Source organism: Arvicanthis niloticus, chromosome 13 (genome assembly GCF_011762505.2).
Source record: "Arvicanthis niloticus isolate mArvNil1 chromosome 13, mArvNil1.pat.X, whole genome shotgun sequence".
Lineage (NCBI taxonomy): Eukaryota > Metazoa > Chordata > Mammalia > Rodentia > Muridae > Arvicanthis > Arvicanthis niloticus.
In genome coordinates, this window is record NC_047670.1 from 34,691,326 (window position 1) to 34,715,976 (window position 24,651).

At 44.3% G+C, this 24,651-nt stretch overlaps 1 protein-coding gene across 1 annotated transcript; it reads right to left on the reverse strand.

Moving 5' to 3' along the window:
• Positions 1-848: 848 nt before the first annotated feature.
• C13H8orf76 (chromosome 13 C8orf76 homolog) lies at positions 849-13,253 on the reverse strand. The gene is made up of 6 exons (XM_034516249.2): positions 13,103-13,253; positions 11,022-11,117; positions 10,051-10,194; positions 7,746-8,203; positions 4,268-4,400; positions 849-1,182 (listed from the first exon to the last, which is right to left on the reverse strand). The coding sequence occupies exons 1-6, from the start codon at positions 13,217-13,219 to the stop codon at positions 985-987; spliced, it is 1,146 nt and encodes a 381-aa protein (XP_034372140.1). The 5' UTR covers positions 13,220-13,253; the 3' UTR covers positions 849-984.
• Positions 13,254-24,651: the final 11,398 nt, after the last annotated feature.

Sequence of the window (24,651 nt, forward strand, 5' to 3'; positions counted from 1 at the left end):
GTTGAGCAAGTGCTTGTTCCAGATATCTTTCGGGATGTCTGCACAACAAGAGCAGGATGTGTGTGAGAGGCAGGCACACACATCATTCGAGCAACCTGGACTTCCTACACCCAGGGCTCCTCTCCTGCAGGGCAAGCTGGCATATGTAAATTACAGGAGACAGTGATGCACATTCAGTGTGTGCATCCGTGTGTGCCCACATGTGCAGCCAGCCTCCTTAGGACATGGAGACAAAAGCAGCCAACACAAATACGCTCAGGCTCATCCTGCTCTCTGACTCAGGAGTGTCCTGTCTTCTGCCAGCATACAGGAAGCCAGCAAGCAGGATAACACCTGACTGACACAGTTCTTGACACACCCGGTGTACTCTTAACATGTCAGTATTCTTGGTCATTGCTAACGGATACATGTGAGCAATAGATTCTTGCAACATAGTAACTGTTTTCAAAGGACCAGAAAATCTTAAAAAGGCTTTTGCTAAGGCTTGACTAGGAGATATGGTCCCTGTTGACTATGGAAGATTGTTGAAGTCCTGGTCCCCGGCTGGAGGGCACTACACGGAGATAGTGGGAATGTTAGCTGGTGGCCTAGCTGGAAGTAGGTCACTTCCGGCATGTCCTTGAGGGCTGTACTGTTCCAGGCCCTTCTCTGTCTCCCTCTGCTTCCTGGCCACTGAGACTGGGCCTTGCTCTCTGAAACTGTCAGTCTCTGTCAACCCTTAAAGCTGCTATGTCAGCAGCAACAACAGAACCCAGCACAGGCCTTTATTTCCTTTCCCGACAGGTGCCTGCTAACTTGGCGGAGGCCTACAAAGGCGGTACTGAGGGACACAAATACAAACAAACAACAAAACTGAAAATAGTTTTAATTACTTGGGAGAGAAATTTTTATAAACAATATAAAGAATCCTCTTTATTTTAGTTTTCCATGATTGCACAGATCTTGTCTAAGTAAACAAGGATATTCAGGTTCTGAAGTGCTTTCCTAAGCGATGATCTGAATTTCCACGTGGAAATGATTTCCCAAGGGACGGAAATGGTCTTTGATCTTTCTGAACCACTTGTCTTCAAATTCTTTGGAGGATGCAACCACGGAGGCAGCCAGGGCCGCAGGGCCCACACACTTCACCTCCGAATGAAGCTCCTCTTTTATCTTTTCTGGGACAATATCTTCCCCCATAGCCTGTATCAGGACGAGGAGAGGAAAAGTCAAAACACTATTCCAGTTACAGAGGAGGAAGACAGGGGTTATTTACCAGCTACAGAACATTCACACTAAAGCCCTGGGGAGGCGCTGCACCACGTGAGAGGCCCTGGTCCCATTCTCATGGATGCTGCCTGCCTTATTTCTGTTCTCATCCTCCCTGAGAACCCAAGTCCTAAGGTGGCAGCTGTCCCATCTGGGCTCCAGGGAGCACTGAATCAACCTTTCTATGCCAAAGACTGCTCTGATGACAGCGTAGCTGTGGGCTTCTCCTTCCTGGTGAGAGGCTGGGGCTGGAAAGGTAGGGGCAAGAGCTCAGTCAGGGTATGTATGATGTGGGACACGAATCCATATTGTCCAGGTTCCCCCAAAGAAGTCGAAGACAGCGAAGACCCAAGCAACAGGTATGTCAATCTCTTACAGGCCTGAAAAGTCCAACCCTCCACAGCCAAGGGTCTCTGACTGAGGGCCATAGCACATCCCCTAAAGGCACAATACTTCCCCCTCCTGGTCACAATCACAACTGCAGGAATGCAGACTCAACAGATTTGATGGGACAACTCAATTAAGTTCAAGGAAGCCTTTCCGTAAGCTCAGTAGGTAGTCATTGGAAATGAGTAATGTCAAGGAGATGAGGTCCTGACAACCTTCACAGTGTGAGAACTTACACACTCAGCCATTGGGGATGCCAGACAAGGCAGCATGGGAATTTACACACTCAGCTAGCGGGGATGCCGGACAAGGTACTGATTTACGGCTTCTCCAACCTTGACATCCAATATGGCCATGAAAACTACAAGTACAAAGAATGGCTCTTCACAGGCTTTGTGTGTGTGCACAGGTGTGTGGTGTGTGCTTGTGTGCACACATGTGTGCGGTGTGCCTGTACATACCTAATCCAAAGGAGGAATTCTTAAGTCACTTCCTGCCTTACACTGGCTGTTTGCCCAGGCTGGCCAGCCAGCAGGCTCACAGGATCCACCTTCTGTGTCCCCAGTGCTAGGGTTCCAGGCATCTGCAACCATGCCTGGCTTCTATGTGGAGGCTGGGGATTAGAACTCAGGTCCTCATGCTTGTGCTTGCAGCTAAGAGCGCTTACCCACCAACCCACCTCCCCAGCCCCAAATTACACATAGTCAGTGAAAGGGTGGGCTTCCGTGAAGCATCACTGAGTCACCAGCTCTGGGCTCCATGGCTGCATCCAGTGTCTCTAAAATTGTCAGCTGACATGTCACATGTCATAGCGTGGCATTTTCTTTCAGCAGCATCATAATGACATGTCTCAAGTGCTGGCCTCTCGGGTTTGATGAAAACTGTTTTTATTTATTTAGAGGCAGGGTCTCTCTATGTCATCCTGGCTGGCTTCAAACCCATTATGTAGACCAAGCTGGTCTTGAACTCAGAGATCCACCTGTCTGTGCCTAACACAAACTGGTATTAAAGGTATATGAAACCATGCCTAGTCTTAAAATTAGTATTTTAAAATATGGACTTTTAAAAGGAAGCTACTTGGGAAGCTGAGCTTTCACTGTGAGGCCAGCCAGGGCAAACACTGGGAAAAGGGCCGAGGGTGTCAGACAGTAAGAGACCTGCCTCGTGTGCTTGAGGACTTGTTTGGATCCTGGGAACCCATGAATAGAGGCATGGCATCTAGGTAAGCCCTGTAGTCCCTGTGACAACAAGATGGGAGGTAGAGACAGGTGGGTCCCTGCAATCTCCTGAGCCAGGAAGCCCGAACTACACAGCAAATTCAAGGTGGATAGGACTTTGCCTCTCCCGGACCTCCACATACATGCTATGTGCACTGACTCCTGCAACCAGGAATTTACCCACACACATTAAAAGGGGGTGTTGGGGATCCCTGAACATGAGATGCATGATGTAGTAGCATGGGAGAACACGGCCCGTGTATACACACAGGATTAGAAGTGGAGCTCACTGACATGGCACACATCTGATTTTAGCATGCACAAACCTAAGATTAAATATTGAATTGCAATGTGGAAAATAGGTCCTACTGTAATTTTAATTTTGGGAATACTTAAGTGATAATGACTGAACTGGTACTGTGACTTCCACATCTCTCTGTACCAGATAGCTTTATGTCAACTTGACACAAGCTAAAGTCATGTGATAGGAGAGAACCTCACTTAAGAACCCGTCGTCTCCACAGACAGGACTGTAGGCAGGCCTGCAGGGCACCCTCTTAATTAGTGATAGATGGGGAAGGCCCAGTCCGTTGTGGGGGGTGCTATCCTGGGTTAGTGGTCCTAGGTTTTATAAACAAGCTAACCAAGCCATGATGATGAGCAAGCCAGTAAGCAGCACCCCTCCATGGCCTCTGCATCAGCTCCCACCTCTGGTTCCTGCCATGTTTGACTTCCTTCAGTAATGAACAATGACATAGATGTGTAAGTTAAATAAACCCTTTCCTGCCAAACTTGCTTTGGTCATGGTGTTTCATTATAGCAATAGTAACCCTAAGTAAGATACTCTCCAAGACAGGGTTTTCTGTTAGTCCTGGCTGTCCTGAAACAAGCTCTGTAGACCAGGCTGGCCCTGAACTCAGAGATTACTTCTCACGGCTGGCCTATGCTGCCTCTGGCCCTAACCTCAGACAGCTGCAACCTCCTTAAGCCTCTATTCCAGCCCTGCCTGTCCTCTCTGTCACCAGCTGTCAGGATGGGAGGAGGGAAGCTACATAAACTCCTGCTCCGTGTGAACACTGGCCCACGGCTCTGAAGTGCAGCACCCTGGCTGACGGGGTGCTCTACTGATTCCATAGCATGGGCTCAGTCTTCAGCAAAAAACCTTCTCTCTCAGCGAGTTCCACACTGAAACAAGTATGATGGACACACTCCTCAGGATGCTCATGTGGGCGGGCTAGTCAACACTGCCGAAAACAAGAAAGCAGGGAGCCGGCAGAGAATGATGGAGGACCACTCTGGTGACTCGGGAAACCCAGAGGCTCTTCAGCATGAGACGAGGTCTGGTGGTATTTTGGTATGAGAACAGAACAAAATCATCGTGATGCTGCCCTACATAACTCTGAGGGGAGACGTACCTCCTCCATCAGCAGCAGCGTATCTTCCCTGAAGTTGAACTCCTCCACTTTCCCTGCAATTTCCTGTTGAGTCCTCAAGTTCTTCTCCAAAGCGAATGATGTCTGCTGAGTTTGGGCGAGCTGAAGCAAGAGCCTGAGGAAACAGAAAGTCTCAGTGTGAGAGGCTTTGCTATAGGGACTGGTGCCACAGGGCAGCGGGAGCAGGAGCTAGCTCATCCAGAGCCAGGTACCAAGCTGCTGCCAGTCCTGTGGGCCTCACTAGAACCATCCCTGAGTGCCCATAGTTTCTATTCTGAACAAGCTGCCTTCCTTTACTACTGAGAAAGAACTAGGACTCAGACGGCTGAGACAGATATCAAATCAGAGTAGCACAGACTACAGCGAGTCTCTGTCTCAAAAACAGGAAAGAAGAGATGGAGGGAGGGAGGGGAGGAGGGAGGGAGGGAAAGAGGGAGGGAGGGAGGGAGGGAGAGAGGGAGAGAGGGAAGGAGGGAGGGAGGGAGGGAGGGAGGCAGGCAGGTGGTTGACAACAAAGACAACTCACTCACTGAGAAGAAGTTCAAAGCCAGCCCAACCACACAGTCTGTTCCTTGTACGCTGGCATCTGCTGTCCCCACAGAGCCTGGACCTCAAGTTGTACTTAACTTTGCTGGCACATGTGAGTAACAAAACAGGACCAAACCTCAAACAAGCACTTCATGAGTGCCTTACTCTGAATGTCCCCAGTGATCCTAACGTGGTGTCTCCACTCACTCTTTTGTTCTGAGCTCAGGCCCCGTTCCCTAACAAAGGGCTCTGGCTGCATGCAGAGCATGGTATCATGTTCTTGTGCATCAGGCTGAAGTCATTCATGCCTTGTATCCTGAATCTTCCCTGCCCATCTGTTGGCATGCTCCACCTCAGTAAACAGCACACAGTCCACCACTGCATCCAGGGCACACTTCAGAGTCTCTTCCTCCTCCTCCTCCTTTTCTTCTTCCTCTTCCTCTTCTTCCTCCTTCTCCTCTTCTTCTTCCTCTTCTTCCTCTTCCTCCTCCTCCTCTTCCTCCTCTTCCTCCTCCTCCCCCACCCCTCCCATCACTCAGCCGGTCACCAAATCCCATCTACTCCACACTGCGATGACCCCATTCTCCACTGTCACTAATGCTGCACTATCACAGGTCAGATCCCATCCCTGGTGATCATCGCCTCCCTACTGCAGGCCATAGCTCCAAATGGCTTCTTCTAGCCCACCTTCCCTTTCTGAATTACAACTCAGATCACACTCCAAAGTTTACGAATATGCTCTGGGCCTTCAAGAAAGGATGGAATCTTTAAGATAGCACCTAAGCAAATGGCCGCATTCCCAACACTGGGAAGGCTGAAGACAGAGGCACAAAAGTTCCAGGGCAGCCTTGGCTACATAGTGAGCACTGCCTCAAAATCAACCCACAAGCAGAAATGGTAAAGCCTCCAGCTAATAAAGAAGCAGACACAGTGAAAGTGCTCTTAGCTGGCATTTACCAATTGCTTGTTACAGACCGTGCAGCTTCAGTGAGTATTTGAGGTAACTTTAATTCCACACCCTCAGGAGTAGGCACTTCCCCCATCCTCCATCTAGCAGGATGAGCGAGTCCATAATTTTACAAGGCCAGACAGCCGGCCATCACACCAGTCCAGGCTCATGTAGTTGACATAAGCCATAATCAGTTCTTCAGAATCAGATCTGACTCAAGCCCCCCTATTCCCCTTGGCACTGGACTGGGCCTCACAGCTCCCCTTGGGCTTCTCCCACACTGCTGCTCCTATCACCTGGGGTGCTCTGAATGAGAATGGGCCATAAGGGTCAGAGTTATTTGAAAGGCTTGGACCTGTGGCCTTGCTGGAGTAGGTGTGGCCACTCTTTAGGAACTGTAGAAAGTATGTTGCCAGGAGTGAGCTTTGAGGTTTCAGAAGTCCAAGGGAGGCCCAGTGTCTCTCTTCCTGCTGCCTGCCAAAATTAGAATTTTCAGCTCCCTCCAGCACCATGTCTGCCTGCATGCTGCCATGTTCCCTGCCAGGACAATAACAGACTAAACCTCTGAAACTGTAAGTCAGCTCCAATTAAATGTTTGCCTTTATAAGAGTTGCTGTGGTAGAGATATCTTTTCACAGCAGTAGAAACCCTAAGACATCACCAGACTATGTGACCGCTCTTATGCCTTTTAGCCAAGCTTTCTCTCTATATACCAACAAACACAAGAGCACACTTTCCTCACCTGACGAACAGTACACGGAGGAGCAAGACAACACAAAGAACTATGGACTGCACAGACACAGGACTTTGGGGCCATAAACTGATCTCAATGTGCAGCCCGAAATCACAAGGAATACTCCAGAGGAGTGTGGACAAAGCACCCAGTACTTGGTGGCCAGCTACTAAGCACTCTTCCCTAAGACACTGAGCAGGAGCACGGCCCCAGAAAGGCTGGTTCTTCCCTTTGGTTGGTCTCCATGGTGTTCTGCTCACACTAGGCCACAGCCCTCAGCAGCTGTGTGCCAGGCCCTGGCTACATGTATATTTTCCTCAACAGTGACTCTTGCAAGGAATGAGAGTTTCATTTTTGCTTTTTTTTTTTTTTTTTTTTTTTTTTTTTTTAATCGTGTTTTTGTTCGTTGTGGCAAGCAAGTGTCTGGCCTACATGAATAAAAGTAACACAGTCACCAGGCATGGTGGCACATACCTTTGATCCCAGCCCTCAGGAGGCAGAGGCAGGTGAATCTTTACGAACTGGAGGCCAGCCTGGTCTACAGAGTGATCCTGAACCTCCTGCCTCAGGTTCCCAGGTGCTGACATTCCAGGCCTCTACCAACAGCATTATGAAATGTTTTAATATTCATTCATGCCCTGTTGTGGTTTAGTCTTCATTTCCCAGATGGCTGAGTTTTCTCATATTAACAGGACATTAGAAATCCTCGTGTTTACTTCTTAATCACTGTGAACAGAACAGTGATAAACATGGATGTACAAGTATCTCTGTGGCGCTGGCTCGGACTGCTTCAGGCCAGTGCTCAGGAATGCACAGCTACGTCATATGGCAGGTTTTGTTTTGTTTTGTTTTGTTTTTTTTTCTGTTTCAGAGTGTGTTTGTTTGCTTGTTTGAGAGAGTGTTTCTCTACATAGCCCTGACTGTCCTGAAACTCTCTGTAGACCAGACTGGCCTCAAACTCACAGAGTCTATCTGCTTCTGCCTCTCAGGTGCTGGGATTGAAGGAGTACACACCTGGCCCCAACTTGGGTTTTTCTGAACCCCACACTGATATCTGGGTGGCTGCACTGGTCTAAATTCTCGCCAGCCATGTATAGAATTCCTCCATCCCTACATACCATGTGCGCTAACTTTAAGTTTTTATTTAAAGAAATCTTTTCTCCCTTAAAAACTAACATAAAATAAGCAGCCTTTCTGCAGGCTCATCTGTGTGCTGACGGATGCTCTCCCGGCTTACTCTCCTGGCTTACCTGGCACGGATCAGAGAGGCACATGCTTTCCTCCGAGCCTCCATCTGTGCTTCTTCCCTCCGTGTCGCCAGACAGTTCTGCATCTTCTTTGGAGCCTCCTCGGCCTTCTGAGTAGTACAACCGCTTGCTTCCACGGAAAACAGTGCAATCTCAGGCAAGGTTGTGGGGAAAGACAAAAGAGGGCCTGTTCCCAAGTGGACAGAGGAGGGACTGACAGCCTTGTCACTTGAGGCAGAACTCTTGTGTCCCTGAGGTGACACATCCAATGCTGGCAGGTCTGGCCTTGGATTCAGGTATGCCTCTGCCAATTTACACCAGCTCCAAGGATTGAGAGGGTGCAGAGAAATCAGCTTTTGCAGGCAGAGAATTGTCTTCTCTAAGCTCTGCAGACTGGAAAAGATGGCCAGGTGGAGATAGAGCACCGTGGTCAGATGGTCTGTGTTGGTTGCTTTGCTTTCCTGATGAGAAGAGAAAACAAAAAAACCTCAACTACAAAATGTTTCCATATAAAAATGGGAGCACCCAAAGGCCCAGGTTGTATATATTATAAACCAGAAGCATTTGTAAGTGCCACATGGGTCAAGTGAATTTAATCCTTCCACAGATTTCCTGTTTCGAACCATATCCTGCGAGTTGTCCTCCACATGAAAGCTATGGCTGGCACACACATTCACACATGTGCACAGAGGGTCTCCTCCTGATCAGAAAACCTTTCAACGTCTCCGAGAGCCATTATCTCTTGCCTACCCTGTCATATGGCAAATACTCTGTGGGTGATGGAAAGGGTCCACTTTTTTCCAAATTAGTCTACAGAGAGCAGATGGCAGAGAGCGATTACCTTCAACCTGATATGAAATCTAAGGAAAGCCCAGCCTGCCCAGGTCACACTCCTGCCCAGAACTAAACTGAGTGTCAAAGGGCACACTACCCAGTACTCAGCCCAGTTACCGGGGAAGCGGCTACCTGCTGAGCTCCTGAATATTCCCATCCCTACCTGAGCACTGAGCACACCAGGCTTTACTTTCTATAGCTTAAGGTTTAGCCTTCCAGAAAGACCTCTTACGGATTTGATTCTGAATGCAGGACAGTGCCACATCTCCACAGGCATGGCTGTGGAGCAGTGAAATCTCTAAAGTCAGGCCGTGCCCTTTAGGGGTGGCTCCGGGTGTAAGGGTGCTGGCTGCCAAGCCCAACGACCTGAGCACCCGTGTGATGGCAGGACAGACTGACCCCACCACTGTCTGCTGACCTCCACCTCTCCCTGCCTCCACCTCTCCCTGCCCCAATGCTCTGCCCTATGTATCCCACCCCTCTACATAAATAAACAACATGTGAAAACATTGTTTCAATCATGCCTTTCACTTGTAATAAGATCAGGTCTGGATTACCCCTAGAAGCTACTCTCTGCTGCTGCTGTCTATAATGTACTGTTACTCAAAAGCACGGTGCCACTGGGAAAGCAGGTATATGTTAGTGTGAAGCAGGTGCTACACACAGACCGTACTCCCTCCCCACTCCTGCTTTAAAAAAACAAACAAAAACAAACAAACAAACAAACAAACAAAAAACCCAAGGTATACATCTTGACTGACTGGCCTTGAACTTGTAATGCTCCTACCAGACTTCCCTCAGCTAGAGTTACAGACATGCAGCAGAATGCTGGCCTCTAGACTATGACTCTGATACTATGATTAATAATCTAAAGTTGACTGGTATGCTAAGTTAATAAACAAGGGTTTGATAGCATAGTTAGTATGCCCCTCTTTAAACATTAAAATCCATTTAAATGTACTTCAGGGATTTTCCCAGTACTGCAATAATAACAATGGAGACTCAGTGACTAAGGGCATTTGTTGTTCTTGCAGAGGCCCCAGATTTGGTTCCCAGCACCCACATTGGGCAACTTACAACAGCTCCAGGGAGATCCAGTGTCTCTGGGCTCCTCCAGCACCTGCACTCACACGCCCATACCCACACTTAGACCCACACATATATATACACATAATTAAAAATTAGAATATATCTTTGAAAAGTCTAGAACAAAATCACTCAATTCTATCACTCTGGGTATATATTCCTCATAAAATAGAACTTCTGAAAATAAGATTTCTAGGCAATAATTCTCAGCCCAGGAAAAATATTCCAAAAAAAAGTAATCACATCTAGCACTCTAAGCTCTCGTCTCAGTAACTACACTGCTGATTGTTTCCTCCTGTAATCCCGGCCCACCAATCCTGCTTCTAGCAGGAACTCTGTTTTCCTGTTTCCTACAGGACAGTGTAGAACAAGCAATGGGGCCACTCACCAGGTCTGCTGCCATCTCCAGTGCCTCCTCATGCCTCCCAAGGTGAGCCAGACACCGAGCCTGGCCTTCCTGGACATCCCTTTTCATGGCAAAATTAGTAGATGGCAACTGTTCAGAGATGCTGGAGTATTCCTGCAGTGCTTTCTGCAATTATTAAAAGAAAGAAGGGAAGGCAGGAAGTGGGTGGGGAAAGGAAAGGACCCAGTGTAGAGATGACTTTTTCCTATGCAGAAAGTGGTAGTAAAACTGACCCTACAATAACCTATGAGAGACCTAAGCGCTACAACCAGTACTATGACGTTTTCCTAAAAAGCAGACACAGAGCAGCTGCGGGTCATAATGTCTACACTACGGTAAGTATCAGAGAACATTTCAGAAGTAAACAGAACAGGCTTTGAGTCCTGGTTTTACTGGGACTCTGAGGTGTGTGTATGTAGGGGGGGAGAAAAAGGGGTGTAAATTTGCTATGCAGATTAATTAGGCTGGTCTTGAACTCACAGAGATCCACCTGGCTCTGCCTCCGCCTCCCAAGTGTTGGGAATAAAAGTATATGGCGCCAGGCCCAGCTATAAACCTTATAATATTTGCCTGAAGATGAAATGAGACATGTATATGAAACAATTTGGCATCTAATTGTTCATTCTTCCCTTTCCTTGCATATTTTGGGGTATTCTGTTCCTGTGACCTGCTGGAGATTCACAGGGGAGTAGATATAAAACTTGGGAAAACAGACCTACAGGGATCCTCAAAGTATTCTTTGGCTGGAATTAAGAAAAAACAAAATGTAATATGGACCCTGTAGAAAACTCCTAGACTTAGGAGTCTAAGATTATCTATAGGCCCCACCAAAGACTAACTTTGTCCCACAAAGCACACTGCTAACCTGGCACACACTGCTGTCTACATGTGCTACTGTTGATAAAACAAGAGCCCAGCTGAAGTCCCAGAGTCTGACACGTATTGATCCCCACCTCATATTCCTGTCGTCTGTAGGCCAGGTCCCCTCTGAATTTCTTGAGAGTGAGAACTTCAATATCATCACTACATTCTGTCTCTTCGTAAAACCACTAGAAATCAAGAAGAAAGCGTTTATGGTGGAGACTGAAGGCATGCTTTTCCACTTCACGGTCAAAAGCATTTTCCCATAATGCAACCATCTAAACCTCAAGAACACACTTCTTCAGGATGACTCAAGGCAAATCGGTGGACAAGGACGGCTATATTTTGCTTTATAAAACAGTGTCTCGTTAGACTCCCTCCAAGTGCTGAGATTACAGACCCACATGATCACACCAGACTAAATGCTACGTGTTTCCAAAATGTGCAGCAAGTATGTGTGTGCCTGTGTGGTGTGAGGGCCAGAGATCAATGCCAGGTGTCTCCATCAGTCTCAATCTTGTTTTCTCAAGACAGGGTCTCTCGCTGAACCTGAAGCTAGACTGGCTACCGGCAAGCCCCAAGGTCCTCCTGCCTCCGCCTTCCAGCACTGGCTGCCATACCCGGTTTTTTACATGAGGGCTAGGAATCTGAACTCAGGCCCTCATCCTGGGCAGCAAGAACTTCACCCACTGAACCACCTCCCCAGCCACCAATAGTAATCTTAATGATGGCCCATATTTTTAAAAACACTTTTAATATTATATGTCTGTGGGCACATCCATGCTACTGTACACATGTGGAAGTCAGAACATACACTGCTGGTTGGTTCTCTCCTTCTACCCTTTTGGTTCTGGTTATAGAACACGGGTCATAAAACTTGGCTGCAGTTGACCTTACCTGCTGCGCCATCTCCTCAATGGCCCACTTTTATTAAAATGATCACGGGCCCCATGTGATGGAAGGAAAGAACCAACACCTGCAATTTGTCCCCTGACTGCCACACAGTGCCAGGGCTCTCTCATCCACACACACAAATAAAGAAATGTAGTTTAAAAAACAAACAAACAAACAAAAAACTGCAATGATCACAAAGACAAGCATGTTAATAACAAATTTGTTTAAAATAATAAAAGCACACGTCTTCGACCACAGTGAAGTTACTGGAAATGAGAGTCACCTAGTGCAGTTCCAGTGACTCTTAATCTGCTTTCTTTTAGAGCAATTGAGAGTGAACAGGGACTGACAACACTATGCATCAGACGTAGGAAACTGGGATTATGGCGATGCTGCTACTCTGTAAATGCTACAAAGGCACACAGTGCACACAGAGCACAGAAAATTTTAATTGGACGCAGGCTTCTGTGCATCCCAGACAAAGATTTGGAGGATCCGAAGACACATCTATAAGAAGACTTCCCTCTTCTAATTTAAAGAAGAGCTGGACAGAAAGTGAGATTTAAATAGAACTACCAAGAAAGAATACAAAGAAAAAAACAAAAACAAACAAACAAACAGGGATTAAAAAGCATTCTGCATGCCCGATTTTCCAGCCCCAAAGAAGCATCTCCTACCCCCTTTTACAGTAGAACTTGCTGAGGCTGAAGAAAGTCTCTCTAAATTCTGTTGACTCAGTATAGTCAACACTCTAATGGTTTGGTTGTATTTCTCAAGCACTTCACTGAGTATCAAGGCTCGTCACAAGCTTGCTAAATTAGTGTCTCTCCTTCTTCTAAGCCATCACAGTAGGAAAAACTTGAATTCTTCAAACACTGTGTCACTCAAGACGAGGTATTTGAGCCACTGTTAGGTTCGACGCTCTGCAACCATCTAGTCACAGAACTAGCCATCCCAATTTCTTAACGATAACATATAAACATCTATCCAGTTTTCTATCTAACTAGGAAATGATGAAACAAAATGAGCTGGAAACTATTTTATTCTTCTAGGCAGCCAGCAGGCCTGCAAGGATGCTACAGAGGACTACCTGGGCGGGGCTGGGGGCAGGGAGAGGGCCTGAAGGACATGTGGGTGGGGGTAGGGGACCGAGAAAGACAACAGGAAGCTCGAAGAGTGAGGTGGCCCTGCTTGCTTGCAGGGTGGCTGGACAGTGACGGTGGCGGGCCTCGCCGCAGGCCAGCTCTGGTGCGGAGAGGCAAGAGGGCAGCCGTCTCACCTGCGGCTCGCAGAGCTTGGCGCCGTAGGGAGAGGGCGGCTCAGACCGGCGCTCCGGCCTCTGCTCGAACACCGAGTCCTCAAATTCTCCGCCCAGCACCCAGCATCCTGTCTCCATGGCGCGCGCGTGCAACTGGACCCCGAAACGAGGCGACACCTAGAGCGACGCCCATCACCCAGCCTCCAAAGCACCAGACGGCAGCCAGGCACCGAGACGACAAGCTAGTGTCTAGAGAGGCCCCGGCGCATGGCCCACACGGAAGCGGTGAATTGTCGGCCGGAGCATTGCATTCTGGGAATGGTAGTCTTTCAGCGGCCACGCAAACGGGATTTCATGTAAAGCAGGAATTCTTACCTGACTCTAGGGTTTCCTGAACCTCTCAACAAAGGTTTTCACTTCTCTGTGTCAGGAGCTGGATAGAGTACTTTTCCCCTGAGTACCTCAAAAACCGGCTTAACTTGGTAAGTACTAGTTTTAAGCCACTGAAAGTGTTCTCATCCCCATTTTATTTTGCCTTTTATTTCGTCATTTTCTTTCCCAGTAACAACTGAGAGTACAGTTACTCCTGTATTATAAAGGAGATACTGAGCTAGAAGAGGTCAGGTAACTTGTTCAAAAGCCCAGCATCTCTGAAGAAGAGACCAGAACTATTCACGCATTTATAAAAATGCTAGACATCGAAATTTAAAGGCTCGATCAAGACTAGCAAAATTTTGAGACTTTCAAGAAACATTTTGACTCTAGAAAGTAAAGGTCACGGACAAAACACTGGCTTGTGTTATACAGTACTAACACAAGAGCTAGTAATAAAGCCTTTGTATTTTCCCTCACACTTGCTCCTCTTCCACCAGTTGCTTCCAGGATTTTTCCTTTAGCTCTATTTTCTACTCTACAGACTTGTACAGGGCACCCTAAACCACCTTCCCGTGTTTCAAAATTCATCTGCTCATGACTCAAAATGTGGAACTTAGCTGCATATTCAATAGACTCATTGGAAGACTCCACTTAGGGAACCTCCAGAAATTCATTTTTAATACCTGGGGGTTTTGTTTTCTCATTCGAAATGCAATACTTCTTATTAAGAAAAATTCAGATATCTATAATATATAAAAAGTATAAGAAAAGTCCATAATATCACCAAGAAAAGATTATGTCCTAAAGAGAGATATATTTGCCCTAATTCTGGTATGCCCTGTCTTAGAAGGCAAAACAGCACAGTGCTGAAGGACGGCTAGAGCCTCGTGTGTCTGGCTCTGTGACCTTGGCTCACCAGCTGTGCAACTCAGTATGTGAAGTGGGTATCGATTAAAATAAAGCACATAAAGCTTGTGAGGTGACAGGGGTGACGTGGGTCTATTCAAAATTTCTGCTCCAGGAGCACAATAAGAGGAGAGCAAAGGCGGGCAAGGGGGAGTTCTTCTAGCTTTTTCTTTATGAAAGATACTTGATCTCAGAATTTCTTCCCTCCTCTCTGAGGCTGGCCAGCTCTAGCCTCCTGCCCAACAACTGAGCTGGAGCATGTGCTAAAATGGCAGCAGTTGTTTTAGGGCTGCATGTGGAAAGTGATAGTAGTTCTTTGCCCTTTGGACTCAAGATTCCAGGGCTTAATAGTTTCCAACCTTTTGTCAAAAGAACCTCCTTGTTTACTCCCACGGTCATGGCATATTTGTCTACAAAAAGAAAGCTATGTTTATTGACTAATAATTGCTGCCTTTCATTTGAAATTTTGAACCCAGATCTTATATAAGAGCCAATCCAGGCTTCCACCCAGCTTGAGTCTGCCAGCATTGCCTCCTATGCTGGAATCCCAGTTAAAAGGAAAAATGTAGCTATTAGAACCCTGGGAAGCCCGATGGATAGTAAGCTGTAGTTAAAATAGAACTTTTTTTAAAAATCCCCTACTGCAGTTGAGGAGCCCGGGCCTGGAGATCAGAGTTGCAAAACACAGCCTCACTTAATAAGCCTCAAGACAATAAACCAATAAAATGAGAGGGCTTTAGACACTGTGACAGTTAAATCTACCCTGTAAGCTTAGAAATTGCAGGTGTTAGGGCAGTGTTTTTCAGCCTGCCTGATGCTGTAGCCACTTAATACAGCTCCTCATGTTGTGGCAACCCCCAACCATAAAATTATTTTTGTTTCTATTACATAATTTTGCGACTCTTATGAACTGTAATGTAAATATTTTTGGAGATACAGGTTTGCCAAAGCGGTTGATACGCTCAACCACAGGTTGAGAACCACTGTGTTAGAGTAAATGGGATTTCTACAGCTATCAAACTGAGTGGCTGCGATTTTTAAAAATCTGTTTCTAAAGCTCAATAGCTATAAAAATCTTAGTTTTTCTTGAGGTGGCTGTTTGAGTTGCCCATCACAAGGCAGCGGCCACCTTTTCAGGCACCACTCCTTGCTGCTCTGTTCCCCCACGGTGGCATTCCCACACACCGTAGGTAAGGAGGTTAGACACTGTCTTTTCAGGCTAAACCTAACTCCCAGACAGGCCTTGGCCAGAGCAACTTAATCAATGCCTGTTCAATGGATGGGTGATTGTAAAGGACAGCCCCGAGGAAAGCAGAGTACTTCTCAGCCGTGGCTCACATGTTGGGGTCCTGCCTGTGATCTGGGGAGGTAAAGCCAATGTTTCCCTGTGGAAGTGTCTCCCCAGTCTAGACCGTGAGCCTACCATTCCTGCAACCCATGAGCTTAGATGAACCCTGTTCTCCAGCCAGCTCTTTTCAGCAAGCCTACCACAGTCTGCCCTCAGTCTCTCCCTCCTCTTGCAATCCTCCTTGTCCTAACCAAGTACCAACTCACCATCCCTTTATCAGGAAGCCACTCCACCCCTAGTGTCTTTTATCTATCTGACTGATTCCTTACATCCTTTGCTGACCTCCTCTCCCCTTAGCCTGGTTTCTATGGCTCTTGTCTGGGTTCACACACCACCATGTCCAGGGCACTTTGCATTTCCAGAGGCTGGGGTTGAGGCTAAATATTTTTTAGGGGAGTCTAATGCTCGTTTGCCAGTCACTCACAGTAGACCAAGAGCTCATTTAAACCTGAACTAGGTCCCTCACCTCTATGTGAGCAGTGTCCAGCATCTAGTCATCCCTGAGTCCTGCTGAATGGATTCATCTAAACTAGGCTTGCCACACTGTATTCATGCATGGATTCTGTACCTCCGGGGGCCTGTGGGTGTAGCTCTGTGCTCATGGAGAGAGCACACTAAAGTAGAGAAGACAGAAGATAAACATGGACACCATCAGGTTACTTAGTTACATATCTTGATACTGTGTTGCTGTTAAGGTTTGAAGGTAAGATGTATCCCACAGCCCATGCTCAGCTGAAATGCTCAGTCCTCAGCTTGTCTGGAAGGCTGCAGAGCCTTGAGGAAGTGTGGACTGACTGGAGCAAGTAGTCCACTAAGGCAGGCCTCTGAACGATGTATCTGGTTTTGGTCCCTGCCCAAGCTCTGCCTCTTGATCTCTCAAGATGTGAAAAGCACACTCCAGCCCAAGCTTCAGTCATGTGTGCTGTAATGCTGCCCTTGCTACGACAGACTGAAATCCCTCTGAGACCATGAGCCCAAATAACCCATGACTCCCTTGTTTCTGCCACAGTGACCAGAAAGTAACTAACAAGCTGGGATGGACAATTACTGGAGTTAACGATCTAAAATTGCCCTCTGTGATAAAACCATCTCTTTTCCTTTCCTGACCCAAGCAGCTTTCCTTTGAGCTCTATAAAGATGTGTAAATATTTTTTCCACTTTTCCATTTTTTTCGTTAAAATTAAAAAAAAAATTATCTATTTATTTGAGTGGGGAGCAAATGCCACAGGGCACATATGGTAGTCAGAAGACAACTTATGTGAGTTAGATCCTTCTTCTACTGCATGGCTCCCAGGAATCAAAGGAGATTACTTGGGGAATCTGGCTTGATTGCCAATGCCTTAATCCAGTGAGCCATCTTGCTGACCTTTCTGTATGCTTCTTTTGCTAAAAACTGTCCCTTCTACTTCTAGCATGAGTATTATCTCACTAATTCTCATGAATAATTTACCAACATACATTTCTCATATTCTGTAGATTTTTTTTTATAGCTGTTTATTGATTCAACTAATCTGTGTTTATCTGTTGTAAGAAAAGTCCTGTTGTCGGAATAGAGCATACAGTGGTAAATTAGTCAAGATCCCAGGGAGATGGCTCAGCCATTAAGAACATTTGCTGTTCTTGGAGAGGACCAGAGTTCATTTCCAGCACCCACATCAGGCCGCTCACGGCCACCTGTAACTCTAGCTCCAGGGTGTCTGCTCCTCTTTTCTGGCCTTTTCTGTACCTGCACACAAAGTGTGTATACTGACAAACACAAAAATGAAAAATATCTATATTTTTAAAAGATACTTGCTCTTGTGGAAGTTCTATTTTAAGGGGATACAAAGAATATTTAGTTCATTTTCTCAGTGTACAGAGCTACCTCCTAGATTAAAAAAATGCAAAGAAGCCCTCAAATTATTAGGTATGTCTGTTCTAACCTACCATGGGCTGCTGAAGGACTTATAAAAATATCCATTTACTTTGTATAAACTGGAGTTTTGACTAAAAGGCAGTGGGCATTGTTTGAAAGCATTGCAAAGCAAAACAAAAACAAACAAACGAACAAACATCCCCAATCTACTAATCTTCAAAGTCTTGAGTCAAAACAAGTCAAAGACAAAGTCAAAATAAAAGCATATCACAAAGGCCTGAGAGGAGAGAATAGGAGAGATTCTTTGAAAATTAAAAAGTTCTTGTGCTTTTCAGCGAATTTAGAAAGCTATGCATATTCTCAGAGCAAGATGTGTATGCAGAAAAGACACAGGGAGACACTTAGCTGTTAGTCTGGATTGTTCCTGGCTTAACTGACTGTCAGAGTGCTCCAACATGCTCAAAGTCTGAGATGTTTTTGGCCTTTTATTTTCCTCTTTTTAATTTTAAAATAAATTAAAATGTTTATTTTAAACATTATTATATAAAAACACATTGCCAAAAATGTCCCCTTTCTGTTTTTTCTTCCCTTGTTTTTTTTTTTTTCCTAAGAAAACTGGTAGGTCTGATAGATAAACTGGGCAAAGTTGCAACTTACCCCATCATCAAACAAAAATGACTTGTTTTTGTATATCAGCAGTGGTCAATTCAAAACATAAAGTAATTCCAGAGCTAGAGAGATGACTTACCAGTTAGAATCCTGTACTGCTCCTGTAGAGGATTCAAGTTGAGTTACAGCACCCATACTGAGCAGGCACCCAGACTAGACACACACATACACACACACACTAAAAATAATTAAAGGGAAAGAAATTCCATTAATTTCAAGATCTAACAGAATAAATATATATATATATATATATATATATATATATATATATATATATATATTTAATGTATAGGAATCTATAGGCTTGCACACTGAGAGATTCCTAAAAGGACTGAAGTGAGGCCAGATCCACAGAATGACAAACACCCTGTTTGTAACAGGAAGCGGCATCATTAACATGTTACTACACCCAAAGAAACCTACAGAGCCAACATACTCTCTATCAACTGTCCAGCCATCTGTTTGAAAATGAAAAAGCCAGTCCTCAAATTCACATGGAAATGGAAATGGTGCTAAACAGAACTGCAGCCTGCAAAGAAACACATTAAATTTTTTTTATTTGTGGGGGTGGGGGTTGGGGGAAGGTTGGGGGAGGTCATATACAGAGGTCAAAGAACAACTTGTAAGAGTTGGTTCTCTCTTTACACCATGTGGTCCTGGGGATCAAACTCAGGTAGTCAGGACTGGCAATAAGTTCCTTTATCCACTGAGCCATGTCACAGGTCCCCAAAGACAATCTTTAAAAGCAGTTCTAAGACTCATACTCTTGATTTCAAAACTCATAACAAATCTACAAGAATCTAAGTGATACAGAGCTAGCTTAGGACAGAAATATATACCAGTAGGATAAAATTAAGAGTCCAGAAAATAAGCCTTCAAGAATATAACCACTTGCAGGGCAGTAGTAACACACACCTTTAATCCCAGCATTTGGGAGGCAGAGACAGGAGAATCTCTGTGAGTTCCAGGCCAGCATAATCTACAGAGTAAGTTCTAGGACAGTCAGGGCTACTCAGAGAAATCCATCTCAAAAAAAAAAAATTAATTTTTGACAAAAGTACAAAGTTGGCTCACTGAGGGGGGAATAGTTGCTTTAATAGGTGGTTCTGAAACAACTAGATTATCATCTACAAAAGAAAAAATTATAAATATCAGGAGAACTAGATATCCACATGTACAAGAATTACAAGCATGCACAAGCACACACAAAGACACACACACACACACACACACACACACTGACAAATTCAGATTTATCAAGGACCTTAACGTGGGACAGGGGAGATGGATCCATTGGCAGAACGCTTCCAAAGCATTAGTACCTAAGTTGACCTCTAGCACTAGAACCTACATGGAGGAAGGAGAGAATGGATGTATGCAAGTTGTCCTTTGGCATCATGTACACTGTAGCTTATGCATGCATGCACTCACAAATTAAATATGTAGGGAAATTTTTGAAAAAAAAATTAAACATGGGAGAGTGATTGAGGAAGATGACTACACACACTAACACATACAACACATAAAAAATGCACACATGTGCTGGAGAGATGGCTCAGTATTTAAGAGAACTGACTGCTCTTCCAGAGGTCCTGAGTTCAATTCCCAGTAACCACATGGTGGCTCACAACCATCTGTAATGGGATCCGATGCCCTCTTTTGGTGTGTCTGAAGCCTGCTACAGTGTACTTATATACAATAAATAAATCTTTTTAAAAATGCACACATACACACAAAAGATATAGTAAAACTCTGAGACTGTAGAAACAACTTCAAGATAGATGAATAGGCACAAACTTTCTGAAAAGAACTCCAGTAGCAGCTGAGTGTGGTGGCACATGCCTGTAATCCCAACACTCGGGACACAAGAGGCAGGTGGATCTCTGTGAGTTCTAGGCCAACCTGGTCTATAAATTGAGTGCTAAGACAATCAGGGTTATACAAAGAAAACCTGTCTCAAAACAACTCCAGTTGCTAAGGACATAATCTCAAGATCTGACAGATGGATTGCATGAAGATATAACAGCTTCTGCACAACATAAGCCAGCAGCAAAATTCGAGACAGCCCACAGAATGGGAGAGAGCCTTTGCCAAACCATACATCTGACAGAATTAGTACCTAGAATCTATAGTTTCTAAAAATAAAACATACAACATCTTTACTCATCAGATAAACAGATTCCATTTCATCTTTGCTGAAAAGGCTATTATCACTAAAACAAGTGTTTAGTTGAGTGGTTAGGAGCACCGGCTATCACAAAGAACCTGGGTTTGATTCTCAGCACCCATATGACAGCAGACAACTGTCTGTAGTTCCAGTCCCAGGATATTAGCCTCCGGGGGCACCAGTGCATTTACACAATAGCTCTTGCTGTCCTAAAACTCGCATTATAGACCAGCAGGCCTCCAATTCAGATCTGCCTGCCTCTGCCTCCTGAGTGCTGAGATTAAATGTGTGTGCCACCAAGCCCAGTTCACCCATACATTTAAGGAGAAAAAAAGAGAGCAACTGAGGAAGATGCCTGCAGTATACACATATACAAATAATTTTTCAAAAGGAAAACAACATATGCTTCTGAGCATGCTTTGGGGAAAGGACCCTTTCTATACTGCTGTGGTGGGAATATAAATCAGGGCAGGCACTCTGGAAATCATTAGGGAAATTCCTTAAAATCCTGAACTGTACAGTCTGCTGGATGGTTAGTGGGTACAAGTATTTACTGTACACGGGTGACAACCCAAGCATGTTTCCTGGATTCTACAAAAGTGGCAGGAATGAACCAACTCCTATGAGTTGTCCTTTGACCTCCACATATATATGCATGGCAAATGTATGCATGGCAACTGCACACACACACACACACACACACACACACACACATACACACACACACACATGGGGAAGGAGAGAGTTTGATTTTTAAAAATATAATAAGTACCATAAATCACTATTAGATATAAACTTAGAACAATCTAAGTCAACATACCACAGAACACCAATGCTATTGCTGCTCCATTCACAACAGCCATGCTATGCAACCAGCCTAGATGGCCATCAACAGATGAACCATTAAAAGTGTGGCAGAGATACCGAGCTGTAGAAAAAGAATGAAGTTCTGTCATTTTCAGGAAAATGAATGAACATGTTAGGTAAAAGAAGCTAGGCTTGAGCAAACATTGCATCTTTCTCTCATAAGCAGAGTCTAGTTTTGAATACAAATACATATAGCGTAAAAGTAGAGGGGGGACTACAAGTGGGACGGGGAAAATCTACATGGAAAAGAAAAGGAGAACAAGGTGTGAAGTGTAGGTTTCAATATACGTGTGACATGAAAAGAGGAAGTCTGTGGGAAGGGGCCAGCAGTAGTGGGGAGGAAGCAGGGATGGAGCACAGATATGAGCAAGGGACGATGACAGTATACTGTGGAAATGTCATAATGGGGCTGGCAAGAGGATTCAACTGGAAACGGCGCTTGTGCCGAGCCTGATGAGCAGACTTCAACCTTTGGGACTCACAAAGTGGAAGGAAAGAACTGATTCCCAAAAGGTGTCCTCTATACATGCACTATGTGTGCACTAAACAAACAGTTAAGAAGAGATCATCACATTAAAATCCATTGGTTTTTTTAAAGCTAAAGTTTGTAAAGAAAAAAAAATAATGAAACTGGACATCCATACCATTTACAAAATTAAGGAGAAATGATTTAAGAACCTAAATACAAGACCCAAAATCACAAAACACTTAAGAAAAATATAGAGATTGACACTGCCTTTTAAATGTGATGTTAAAAGTATAAGCGATAATAAAAATAGAAAATTCAACTCATAAAAATGTTAAATTTGTGTATTAACCAATAAGCTGAAAATACAACCAACACAACGGGAAAATTATAGCCAATTCTTATTGTTCTCAGTGGTTATGTTCCACAAAAGCACAATGTGGTGGCACACTGCTTTAATCCCTGCAGTAGAAAGGTAGAGGCAGGCAGATTTCTGAGTTTGAGGCCAGCTGAGTGAGTTCCAGGACAGCTGGGGCTACATATAAAAACCCTGTCTCAAAAAGAGAAAGAAACAAAGAAAAAACAAAGAAAAGAAAACTAAAGAAGAGAAAAAGAAATCCTCAATAGAGGCTGGAGTATGTACTGCTCTCGTAGAAAACCTGAGTTCAGTTTCCAGTATTCACAACAGCCTATAATTCCAGCTCCAGGAAATGTAATGTCTCTGACCTACTAGGGCACCTGCACTCATGTGTACACACCCATATAGAGACATACACACATATAATAAAAATCTATAAAATAAATCCTGAAAATACTGAGCATGTGATGATACATGCCTTTAATCCAAAACTTGAGAAACAGGGGCAAGGAGGAAGAAGAATTCAAATCTTCCTTAGCTATGTGGTACCTGCTTGGGTTACATAAGACACAGTTTCAGAAAACAAACCAGAAAAACAAAATACAAGCCTCTGGCCATTCCATATTTTTATCAATTAATCCCTAAACTTGTTTTATGCATTTCTGTTTAAAGACACCTTAGTTAACATGCACTATTAATTAATTAACACTGAATTAGTGGCCAGCAGCATGGTAGCTTTACTGGAATTAAACTTAGCTAGCATGCATTTCTCCACATGGCGCAAGGCAGACTCATTGCATCTACTAGGCAGCATTCTCGCCTTACACTTAAAATAAACAATGAGATTGCCAAGGGGGAAAAGCTCAAAAATACTAAACATAACAGTGCACTACAAAAAAAAAAAAAAAAAAAAAAAAGCTGTTTCTTTGCATTAGGAGAGGTGAGTGCCACCTAGTCGACCTCAGCTGGGAATGTGCTCAGACAGCACAGATGTCTTGCTATTCTGTGCACATAGAGGAACAGCCACAAACGTGCATCAAGTATTAAATTGGGGTTTGCAAGTAAATTCTAATGAGTAGGAGCATTTGCATATACAGAATCCACAAATAATGAGGACTAGATTTACAAACTGTCTCAGATACAACTGTAACACCAGATTATACAAAGCATTTCTAGAACTCAACAACAAAGGAATAACTCAATTAAAAACCAGGCAAAGGACCTGAATAGGCATTAGCCAAAAAAGGTGTACAAATGGTTATCACCATATGAAAAGATGATGTCATTATAAAATGCCAATCAAAACCACAATGATATACTTGACATCCAAGATGGCTATCATTTTGTTCCCTACCTTATGTTGACTATACAATACTTTTAATGACTGAAAGTAAAGGGTATGGGAAAATGAATGTGAAAAAAATAGAACCCCTTTCCGTTGCTGGTGATGTGTGAGATGCGTAAGATTCTATGGGAAGCATTTTGGCACTGTAAATGAGTTTGTGATTTCTCAGAAAGTTAACCAATTATACCACTAGGCGTGGTGGCACACCTGTAACCCCAGCACTCAGAATGAGGAACTAATAGGAATCTGGGTTCAACGCAAGTCTGAGTAATACAGTGAGTTGGATTACCAGTCTGGGGTGAACCTAAAATTTTTATCTTAAAAATATTAGACCTGGGATCCATCGTATAAATAAGAGTACTACTCCAAGATGTATATCTAAAGAACTAAAAACAGGGACTCAAAAAGAGACTTACAGGCCAGAGTTCAAGTTCACTGCACTGTTAAGCACAATAACCTGAAGGTGGAAACAACCCAAGTGTCCATCAACAGATGAGGGGAGAGTCAAAAATTGGTACATATTGAACTATAATTCAGTCATCAAAAGGGGACATTATGATATATGTTACAACACAGATGACCTTGAAAACATTATGCCAAGTGAAATAAGCCAGACAGAGAAGGAAAGCCTGTGTGTTTCCACTCACTTGAAAAATCAAGAGTAGGCAAATTCATAGACCAGGAAGTAGACCAGAGGTTACCAGGAGCTAGGGATGTGGAATTATTGCTTAATGGTTACAAATTTCTGTATGGGGTGATGAAAAGTTTTGGAAACTGCAGTGATGGTTGTGTAACACTGTGAATATTATTTAGTGCCATTAAACTGCACATGTAAAATTACAACAGCAACTTCTATCCACATCTTACCACTTCCTTTACAAAGCTGGCTCAGTAGAAAAAAATCCCTCACAAGTGCTCATTATTGCTAACTTTTATTTTGTATTCAAAGACATAGTCAAAGGAAAGAAAATCTCTTTTGCACTGTCGAATAAATTTATTTAAAAGCTAGCAAACATCAGAGCAGACTTTCGTCCATCCTACCAGAGAGATGGGAAAATCATGAAGTTATCTGCAGCTATACAAAGTTAACATAGCACAAACGAAACGTGATGCAAATATATTCAAATCCTCTGTCTCCAATCCTTGACATTTCAAGAATTGGATCTTGAGAACATTAAAATTACTGTCAAATAAAACTCAGACCACATTATCAA